This window comes from Phlebotomus papatasi, chromosome 1 (assembly GCF_024763615.1).
Source record: "Phlebotomus papatasi isolate M1 chromosome 1, Ppap_2.1, whole genome shotgun sequence".
Classification (NCBI taxonomy): Eukaryota; Metazoa; Arthropoda; class Insecta; order Diptera; family Psychodidae; genus Phlebotomus; species Phlebotomus papatasi.
In genome coordinates, this window is record NC_077222.1 from 84,899,213 (window position 1) to 84,910,863 (window position 11,651).

At 30.8% G+C, this 11,651-nt stretch overlaps 1 protein-coding gene across 1 annotated transcript; it reads left to right on the forward strand.

The window, feature by feature from the left end:
- Nucleotides 1-120: 120 nt before the first annotated feature.
- Nucleotides 121-6,601, forward strand: LOC129810479 (tRNA (guanine-N(7)-)-methyltransferase). Its single transcript, XM_055861026.1, has 4 exons — nucleotides 121-218; nucleotides 396-499; nucleotides 5,919-6,319; nucleotides 6,389-6,601. Exons 1-4 carry the CDS (start codon nucleotides 121-123, stop codon nucleotides 6,491-6,493), a joined length of 708 nt encoding a protein of 235 aa, XP_055717001.1. The 3' UTR covers nucleotides 6,494-6,601.
- Nucleotides 6,602-11,651: the final 5,050 nt, after the last annotated feature.

Here is an 11,651-nt window from a genome sequence, read left to right on the forward strand (position 1 = left end):
ATGAATTGACAGAAGCAGCCGAGGCAGCACGTGAATTTTCCGGAAAACGTTCCGGAACGCACGCATCGCGAGTCGCGTAGTATTTTCATTCAACAAAAGTTCGCAAAAATATTGTAAAAAATGCAAGAAAATACCACGGAAATAGCTAGATTGCCACAAAAGCGCTATTATAGGCAGAGGGCACATTCTAATCCACATTCTGATCACACATTCGATTAGTAAGTACACGTGTTTACACCTTTTAATACACATGGAATGTTGTCATTTTGCAATAGAAAACAAGATAATTGCATGCAGAAAACTAATTGAACTTGTGCAGTGGAATCAATGCCAATTGCATCAGAAGAAGTGTATATTGCAGGCGTTAATAATGTATTTTACTCTTTACTTTGCAGTCCATACCATCCAGATGATATGGTGTGGAAGGATTTGTACCCGAACATTGGGGCACAGCAAGTGGAATTCCTAGACATTGGATGTGGCTACGGGGGTTTCCTTAGTAAGTACACTTATGATTTACTACAGTAGCTTATAGAGAAGGACTTCCTTTTAATCCTGTTTTACAAGAAAGTAGTATTTTGCTCCTAACGCTCCTAAATAATATCCAGCAAAATAATTTTAAGTCATGTCCTTATTCTCCTATTTTTGGTCAGTAGGGGAAAATGGTCTGCCTTAATAGAAAATAATTAGTTGTATTGACCATTGTTTGGACAATAGGATTTTTGCTTTGGAAAATTATGCTGCCGCATTCAAAGACAGACCACTTTCCCCTATAAATCTGACCAAATCAGTTTTATTCCTTTTTATTTAAAAAATAAAGATTACTCTGAAAACCAATTAAGATAAAGTGCCCTCAGTAGTACCCTCAAGCTAACCGGTGGAATAATTTATTTAATTTATTATTAAAATGTTTTAGGTCAATTTTAATGAAATTCTCTGATTTGTCATAATTTATGAAATACAGTGGGACCTCGATAGAGTCAACCCCCGGTAGAGTCAATCTCCTATAGAGTCAACGGCTATTTTTTTACTCTACGGACTCCGATAGAGTAAACTTGGACCCAAATTGACTCCGATAGAGTCAACTTTTCTTTATTATTTATTATTATGATCTTTTCGAAATTAAAACCAGTCTTTTCATGTATCAACGTAACACTTTGAACACACGTAAAAATATTTACGAGTATGTAAGGACTTGGTAATATTATGATAAACTTCGTATATTAACCATGTAATCATTTTCCAACAAAATAATTTTCTTTTCGTGATTTTAGCTTTTTCACCGATGGAAAGTTCTTTTGTCTTCTTCCTTTCTTAAGATTTTTTGATTAAGCCTATGATCGCAATATAAGGAATTTTGAGCCATAAAAAATTTTGGATGTGAATAATATTATGGAACAAACAAAAAAAAATTAACTTAAAAACCAAAAAGAAAATCGTACAAGATGCTAGATTTTTTTGAGTATATTCTTAGTAAAGAAACTTTTCATAAATTTATTCGCACTTTTTATAGAACTTCTTTAAAAAACTTACATGATAAAGCATAAAAAATAATTCCCATCTAAAGAAAAAGTACAAATTTATTTAATATTAAATTTTTAATTTAAAGTATTGATATTTCAAAAGAAAACTTGGATAAAAAAAATAAGCAACAGAGAATTAAAATTCATAAGCAGAAAACGGCTTTTTGTACATTTAATATTTAAGTGATGAATGGTTAAAAATATTGACTTGGAGTCTTTGAATGTCCCCCACCTCTCCCCTTCATCATCCAAAAAAAATTAACCCTGTGACGTGTTTTCTTGTAGGGTGAATGTCCTACTTCAAAACCATTTCCAGACACTTTAAGTTTGACAGAAGATTCAACAAATTAAGTTCATATTTTTTCTGAAGAGAATTACATGAATTTGCTCCTTGACTCTTCTAGAATGTTACTGTTTAGTGAAAATTCTTTAGATATAATTAGAAAACTTCTTAAATACAAGAAAAATACGCGAGTGTAAAGTGCTTCAATTGGAAACAAATTAATCCAAATGGAGACAAGGGAAAGTTTCTAATTGTAGACAAACAGTGTAAGTGAAACCACGACGACAGACTTCCAAAACCTTGTTGAGTTGCTCTTGAGTGCAGAATTTGTTCTTATTCCTGGTCTTTTCTCCTTTGTCATCTAAAACAATAAGAAAATCTCTCCAAAAAAATCATATTTCCGGGGTTTACTATTGAAGCATTCACAGACACTTCAGAAAAACCCTTTTTGTTCACCAAATAGGTAATTATTTTATTTGAAAACTTCACGTACCGTTAACACTAAGATTAGCATTTAATTTAACTCATTTAACTAAAATTAGCCAGGAATATTACATAAATGTTAAACAAAACGAATAAACAACAGTCACCTCATTGTGTTTTTCATTAGAAAACATGGTCGATCTATGAAAAATTCAATTGTGAAAATGTACACTTTTAATTTTTCTGAGAAATTAACACATTAAAATTTGTGAATATGAATGGATTTTCGCTTTATTTAGAGCAAAGTTAACTAAATAATGTAACTGAGGTATAGAAAATATATAAATATAGCAATTTAGTACTGTGAGTAGCGAAAAATTTCCATTTGGAGCAGGTTTTGAATTAGCTTAATTTACCCTAACCACAAAAAATACGATTTTGAATGGCGAAGGGGAGGGGTGGGGATGAAATGAGAGTCATATTATTAATACCTCAGGTTGACTTATTAGGGGGTCGTCTGAAGACTCCAAGTTGATATCTCTAATCATTTAGCGCCTATATTACAGAACATGAAGAAAATGAGAAAAAATAGTTTTCTTGTTCTTCTTGTGAAGTTTAGAACCATAGTTATGACATAACGAAAAGAACTATTGGTCTCTTCTTTAATGCGCTAAAAGTTTAAAAGAAATTCTAGATAATAACTTTAATTGCATCAGAATTTTCAATAATTAAGCATCTACCGGAGCTTTTATAAAAAAAAGTAAAAAAAAAAAAGAAATCTTTAAGACACCATTTTCTCATCTTAACATCGTGGGTGGGCCTCAATATTACCACATGGAAAGTAATTTATACTTAAGAAAGATATTTACTAATAATGAAAACATTCCGTAAAATAATTCTTTAATCTCCAACTTTTGCCCAAACATACGACTTTTTTGGGGTAGACGGTGTAGAATTTATGGGTTAATTAAATAAAATATTCTACTATCGTGTTGAATTTATCAATGTTCTAACACAAACATAAAATAATACCCCTTTATATCAAAATTTCACATTTTAATTGATTTTTTTAGACTCCAATAGAGTCACCGAATCCAATGGAGTCAACAGGCCTGGAAATAATTAGTTGACTCTATCGAGGTCCCACTGTAATTTACTTTATGGTGCTAAGACAATTGTATATTGCAAATTGCAAATATAAATTGAACAATTTATTCCACCGGTCCACTTCAGGGCACTTCCATTTTACCTTACTTTCATAAATTTAAATGTGGGCAGAGTAAATAAATCTTTGCTCATAAAATAGGTCACGCCCTCTAAGGGATTTATAATATTGCATAAATTAAATTCACTGAATGTTAGGAGAAAAATTCCTGAAAGTATGATATAGAAAAAGGGGTGACAAAGCGTCCCAGGCTTTGCGAAGTGCTCGAACTCGTAATTTACATGCTATACTTTAAAAGTACTTTTGTATCAAATACCGTTTATCGGTTCACAATCGACTTGAACCCGTTTATAAACCTCTCAAAACATTGCCCTAGGAGTAACACGATTGATTTTCTGATAAAAATTGTTTATAGATTATAAATCGGTTTATAATAATCGATTGGAACAGGATCAGCCTTGCCACAAATTCCAAGACCTTTCCAAGAATACACCCTCCAGAGCTTTTTTAACCTTTGATTTTCAAAAACCATTATTAGGAATGATTAAACGGTGTTTTCGTATTGGGATGAAATGTCCGCCTGGTTAACCTTTAAAACATATCCAAAAATGAAAAAAAAAAATCGCACGATGCGTTTTCGAGCAATCCCAAAAAATTGGTTTTGGAGGGTAAAGAGAGGGGTGGAAGGAAAATGAGGAGCACGTCAACGATTATTGGGTCAACTTATGGGGGTTCCACCGAAGGCGTCAAGTCGCTATCTCTTATCGTTTGGCCTCTCTCTAGAGCTGGCGACAGCTGAACGGACGTACATACGAAAAAACAGCATGATATCATTTCTCAGAAATCGTCTGGAACGCGAAGATTTGTTGGGAAAAGTTCATAGTCGATATCTCTTACCGTTTCAATTTTATGTGTCAGAAGATTAAAAAAAAAACGCGATAAACAGTATTTTCAAATTCAACTTTGAATTTATATAATAAAAAAAATTATTATCAAATTTATCAGAAGGAATAAATTTACTCTGCAAGAATTATTTGTTCGATTACTTTGTCAGAGTTTCTGAACAACAGGTTTAATTGAGCGTTTAATGTTGGTGGTATTTTTTGGGAGAAGTTGATCGCTTAATGTTTATGTAACTTCTTTTAATATTTTATGCCACAGATTTTATTTTAAAGTTATGTTTCTATAAATACTTAATTAAGGAAGATCTTAGAACAGTAAAGTTTCAAGATATTTTTCTTTAAAATTTTTATTATTATTTTAAACATTTTTGGAGTTACGTTGGATAGGTAAACTAAGGAGCCTAGGCAGTCTCATCACCCATTAACTCATCTAACTCTATTCGCAATCTATCTATTTTTAAAATAGAGCTAATACATTTACTTCCTGATTCATTGTCAATTCTGACCGATGCTGTTATGAATTAAATACCTGCAGACAAATCCAAGATAATAATTGCAAATTAATTCAGTTCAGAGCATCCGATAAGGTGAAATAAAAGATTGGAGTAGTAATGTGTTGTATTTTGATGAGTTTTTTATAAAGAACACTTGCCTTTTTCTCGTTTTCATAGCTAACTGACTTTTTTGAATTGATAATTTTAATACTATTACCTAATATTAAAATGTAGCAAAAATGAATATTAGTTTATCGTTTTTTATTTCGTTTCGTTTTTTATACATTTTAAAATGAATAAAAATATAGAAATAGCTTTGGGTAATATTTCGGCAGGTCGTTGCGCTTCCAGAATTCTTTCAGTTTTTTTCATACCATCTCGTTCGTCGAAGCGACAGTTTTTTGTTTTTTTATGCATGTAAAATCTCATGAAAAAACTAAAATTGCATTAAAATGAACAAAAGAAGTGGTCGAAATTGCAAACTGTCCGAAATTTAGTATAATTAGTAATATTTTTTCAAGACCTTACTTTTTTGAAGTTTTGCGCAATTTGTTTGAAATAAAGGAGCACAAAATAGATTTATCATTTACATTATTATGAGACAGGGGAAAATTTAAGCAAGTTGATCCTTTGCCATTCTTATTATAGGAAAATTTGCCCACCATTTAAAATTACAGAGAGACAACTCAGAAAATAAAAATTAATTTGAAAGATTAAAATATGAAAGTTTCCAAGATATCCCAAGAAGCAATTTTTTCTTAATATAGTCTTGTAGAATTCCCTAAGTAAGGCATTATAGAACCAGAAATCTTTTTATTTGCTTGTAACGTTCTTGGTTCCATCACTGAGACTACTATAAGTAAAGTGGCGCACTCTTAAGGATTTTAAAAGCTTCTAGAGGAATTTCAACCGACAATTCTCACTTTAAGTCTTTAGGAGTGCACTAAGAGACTTGTAAGACAACTTTTTTGCTCCTTGAGATGGACCTATAATTTTTATTCAGCTAGACATTGCGGAAACGCGAATATTTCAGCTTTAGTTGGTCATAACCTTTGAAGGGGCGTGGCTTAAAGTCTTAAAACAACACAATAATCTGGAAAACTTATAATATCTCCTTTTTTATTCAAGTTGAACTCGGAAAGACTTATCCTAATAAATACGCCCTTGGAATGGAAATAAGGGTTAAAGTGTCAGATTACGTAATGGATAAGATCAAGGCTCTGCGAGTCAATGAACCAGGCAGCTATCAGAATATAGCTTGTATCCGCACAAATGCCATGAAATACTTGCCCAATTATTTTCACAAGGGTCAATTGACAAAGATGTTTTTCCTGTATCCCGATCCACATTTCAAGAAGGCCAAACACAAATGGAGAATCATCAATTCATCTCTCCTCACGGAATACAGTTACTTCCTGAGAAGTGGAGGGATGATCTATACAATAACCGATGTAGAGGATCTTCATGAATGGATGGTCAAATATATAATGGAACATCCAAATTTTCAAAGGATTCCTCTTGATCAGTTGGTGAGATTAGTTTGTTTAAACTGAATTTTATTCAGTGAAAAAATATTCAATGGACGTTTTTATTCGCAGACTGATGATCCACTTGTTGAGAAATTGTACGAGTCAAGTGAGGAAGGCATTAAGGTGTCTCGCAACAAAGGGAGCAAGTATGTTGCAATATTTCGTCGCCTCTGAAAAGGCTCTTGAATTTAATGTATTACGATATTTTTATTATTCGAATCACTTGAATAAATTTTCTTTTGAAGTGATGGATATTTTAATAAAAAATGAAACTGAACGTAATTACTTGGCAGAGTGTATCACGTTTAAATATCTCCTAAAAGTCCTGTTTTACAATATACGATTAGGGAATAGGAGCAAACTTACATCCAATGAGCACTAGCTGTGACCTGGTCCTCTTTTTGCCATTCGAACATCTTTAAAGATCATTTTACCTTTAGAGTAAGGATTAGAATAATTTTTATCTACTATTTCAGAAGCTTGGCTGATGCCACGATGAGAATAATTTGATTCATTTTATTTATTTATGTTTTTAGTTAGTTCCAAATGGCGAATAAAATAGGCCACGCCCTTTCGAATTATTTATGTTAAAGCATCATCCAGATTTACATAAAAATTAAATGGGTTTAATATTTAATTTGGATTTGGATAAGCGAAATTAATTTGCTAATGGAAACCATTAATATTTTGTAGTTTTTTAATTATTACTGAAACTCTAAAGAGAGAGCGATAGGGTAAGTGTGCCAAATTTCGGCATAGTTGCATGCAAGCGCCAAAGTCTCAAGTTTGAAATGTAATATCTTTAATAGAAATTGATTTTTTTATTCCTTCTACTTAAGGAGTGTTGCTTAGAACCTTGTAGACAGTTTATCGTCTTTATTTATTTACTCTAAAATCATTCTTAATACATTTTAAAATGAATAAAAATGTAGACATAGCTTTGGTGCCCTATTTCGGCCACCTTCATTCTCATAGTTCCTTGCCCTTCAGGAATTCTTCTAATGCCTTTTTCACGTCATCTCGTTTGTCGAAGCTATATTTTTTGTTATTCTTTTGCATTGTATAATCTCTAGAGCATGTAAAAACTAAAAATTCATGGAAATTCGAGGAACAAAAAAGGTGGCCGAAATTGCAAGCTGGCCGGAATTTGACACACTTACTCTATATATAATTTTTCGAGCTGGTGGTCAAACAGTTAAAGATGGCCACTTGGATTCTTTAATAAAATAGTGGAAAATGCCTTTAAAAGAATGCTACTTTCCTATGAGTGGGTCTGGCAACTGTTCTAAATTTCCTATTTTCATGTATTTTTTAATCAAAAGGAATTTTTTGGATCAAAGTAAAAAAAAGTTTTTTTTTTTTATATTGAGTTGAAGATTTTCATAGAAATTTTCCAATTAATATTCTTTAAAATAAAAGTTTGGATTGGAGACAAATCCAAATTGGAATTCTTGATAAGCCTGAACCGATTTCAATCGATTATGAATAAGTATGAACCAGAATTTTAATTTAACTTGTTTTGTTTTGTCTTTTATCACCATTCTATGTTTTGGTAGCTCTAGAATTCTAAGATAGCTTTGAACACTAAAAGAATTACATTTTCTCGTATCTGAGTTTGACTAAATTTTAAAAATTGGTAAGACAAGACAATGAATTGGTCAAGACAATAAATATTCATTTACATTATATTAAAATTTTAGTTTTTTAAGCTTGAAGAATATAAAAGTTTTTGTTAATAAAATGAAAACGGTTCAATTTACGACTATATTTTTTTTGAAAAGGAAAATTTCAATATTAGATACATTTTTATCTCAAAATAGTAATCTTTTACGTTCAAAACAGCATTTATCCGATGTAAAATGAAAAATAGGATTTGAATTTGCTTGCGGGATTTACTTCAATAAATTAAGTAAAGAAATCCCAAAATCAGTTTGTAAAAACACGAAAAAATCCATTGTAGAAGAAAAAATTGCAACAAGTTATACTTTTTTTATTCATCTTACAGGTGTTTTAGCAAACACAATAATAATTTAGATTTTTATTGTGAAATAGGTATGTATTGGACATTCTTATTCATCATTTACAACGTATGTTAATCTCACGCAGTTATTTACATTAGACAGTCTTCATCAATAATATTCATTTTATTTATCACTTTATTGCTGAATTATTCAATAATATGTGAGAATCGTATTCTCATTTCTAGTTTATTTAGGAAAAACCTTTCACCTTGGAAATATTCTTGTACGAAATTGTGTTTGATTAAATACCAAGTTTTTAAACTGTTTATTAATCTGCTAATTAATCAAAAATTAGGTAAAGTGAAATCATATATATTTTTCTACCATTTTACCACTCGACCTCTGATGAAAGAGAAATATTAATTTATTTCTGTGTGAAAAGTAATTTTACAATATGACGTCTTCTTACAAAACAACGAAAATTCCATAGCCTGATCAATGTTTATAAATCTCATCGGAAATATATGCCTCTATCTGTAAAAACAGTTGCTTTTCCAGTTAATGAATGAAAAACTTTTAAAACTTTGTAATTTAGTTATAATGCCTTTAAATTGTTAATGATCCGTGGTACTTAGCAAAAATTGCTCAGAAAATGTTCATTTAAGACTGAAAAACATATACATTTAAAACTATTTAAGCGTCCTTGGTTCTTGTCTTTTGCGATTTATCACATTTTAAGTATCCAAAGTAAGTCTTTTCACTATAACGTTGTACAGGAAGAAAATGTCTTAAACACTTTTATTGCTCGAATTTTAAAGAGCATGATATAGAAATGCATCTATGTGTAACACGTCGATATTTACTTGTAGATAGTCTTCATCTTTATTCCTCACAAGTCGCAAACACCGATTAAATACTATATTTTGCAAATTGGTATTATTTTTTAAGCCCTATACTTTCTGATAGTAAAATATTTGTGTGGTCTCATATTTATAAAAAAAAAGCTGGGTTTTAATGTAATTAGGTTACACCAAAAATTATGGATCTAAATTAAATTACGACTAAGTCCTTAAGAAATTTGCGAAAAATCGCGTTTTCAAAGTAACCTCACCTCCCTCATACATTAATACAGTAGTATTTCTTTTTACATACCTTCTGTATGTAGATATGATAATCATGTATACAAAGAATAGTAAAAAAAAATATGTGACGTCTTTACTTTGTAATTTTCTTTTGTTTACAAGTATACAATATTTGATTTCTCAGGTTACCTCTTCCTGCTCTTTCTATAAGCGATAATCAGTTGCATTTTTTAAGGGGATAGTGTAAAATTTATGAAGAGTAGAATACTTCCACAATTGCTTTAGCTGAAATTCTTTAAAATCTATTTTAGATATGTTTAAATGTATGTAAATAGATTTGCATATCGCTCTTTGGAAATTACAAGGGTCTAACTCATTTTTTTGCGATTTTGCAATTATAATGCACTTAGAAAGAGAATTTAATAAATTTTTAGAAAATATAAATCAGGGGGGACTGCTTGTAATTTTGGACACTTCAAATAAATTGATTAAACTTATGGAATTTTCTTCCGATATTTAATGCAAAATGTATTCTATCTAAATATTTATTTTTTTTAGGAGATATTAACACTAAATTCGTTAAATTTTGAATATAATTTGATTTAAAACTTCTTTGTTGAAAATTTTAAGTGTGAGCAGTTTTTTATGAAAAATATTACAGAATTTCGTGTTTATTTCAATCTTATTTAGCTGTGGTGAAGTACTGATAATGTTTCTTCGATATTTTTAAGTAATATTATAAAATATTCATTGAATATTGTGTTAATTCACGTTAATAGTAATTTCTTTATTAGATCTAGAGTGAGATTTGCCTTGTGAGGTGATGTTTGTTATTTTGGACAGGTGTCTTTTTTCTCGAAATGTTGTAAATTTTTAGATTTTGTGATGCATAGGTTGTGAAAATGCCTGAGCATAAAACAAAGGATCACCATTTCTATGAACGAGATGCAGTACAAAAAGCCTTAAAATAGCCCCAGAAAGGCAAGGGATTGCGTGAATCCGCGCGTACTTTGTGCGCCGAAGTCAACTCTCTTTAACCCATTCAGTCACTAGAAATACTTGAGATAGAATGTTCAAAAACTGGATTTAGTTTCTTACAGATTAATAGATGATTTTTTTTTGAAAAGAAAATTATTATTAAGCCGCTGTCAAACACTCGTCTTAACGGTCACTGAATTTAAATTCTTTACATTAATTTCCCAGCGAGCACCAAATGCTAACCGATTGCAATTCAGCTGAAAACATATGTATTTTCAGCTGAATTCTGCTTACCTTAAAACAAATTTGGCGATTCAGTGTCATTTCCATATATTTGGTTAGCACTTTTTGTTCGACAACTGCTGATCAGTCAGCAAATTTTTTCTAGTCGATTCAGCAAAAATATGCTGAAAACGCTACTTTTTTCCACTAAGTGTGCTCGCTGGGTTATTACAAACTCTATTGATTTAGATAGAGTACCTATCCAAGAAAATAAATTGGTAATCAGAATTCAAATCAGGAAAGAGGATGAAGGCCAATTTTAACAAATTTAATGGGATGCCAATTTTCTGTCCGTCATTTATGTCTCAATAGATTTTTTTTATTTGTATTTATTTATTTGACTTTTGAGACACAAATTTCTTGAAAGCATAGTGTGGTAGCATGGGAATGTGAAGAGATGCTACAAGCGTCCACCGTCGTCTTAGCGTTGGTGACCAATTTTCAGATAAAAGCGATAGAAAGGATCTTCGCAGATTGTATATGTCAGGAGCAACATATTAAGTATACAGAGTACGCGTTACATTAATTTATTCTTTTCGAAATAATTATTTATTAATCTATAGGGTGGAATCACCACTTCTCGCCAGTGCTCCACTTCTCGCCACTTATATTGAAATCCCTATATTTCGCGATTTGTGAAATAAATGAGCCGCAAAGATCTTTGTATTTTTACTGCTGCTACATATATAGTTGAAAAATAATAATTATTCTTTTTGGATTTACGATTTTAAGCATTTTTTAGAGTAATATTTTAAGCAAGTGCATCAAATCCAATATTTCTTACCAAATAGTGTCATCAAATTTACATCAAGCAAAAAATATCTTTTGGATAAATAATAGCCGTACTCACTATGGCGTTGTTATCTCGTAATCTCCGTAATCTGTTATCTTGTTATAATTTTTCATTTATAAAATACATTACGAGAACATAACGAGATAACGAGATAACGATATTACAAGATAACAGCGCCATAGTGAGTACGGCTAATGTCTATTGAATATTTAATTACACTTGTGGAATACATAAAA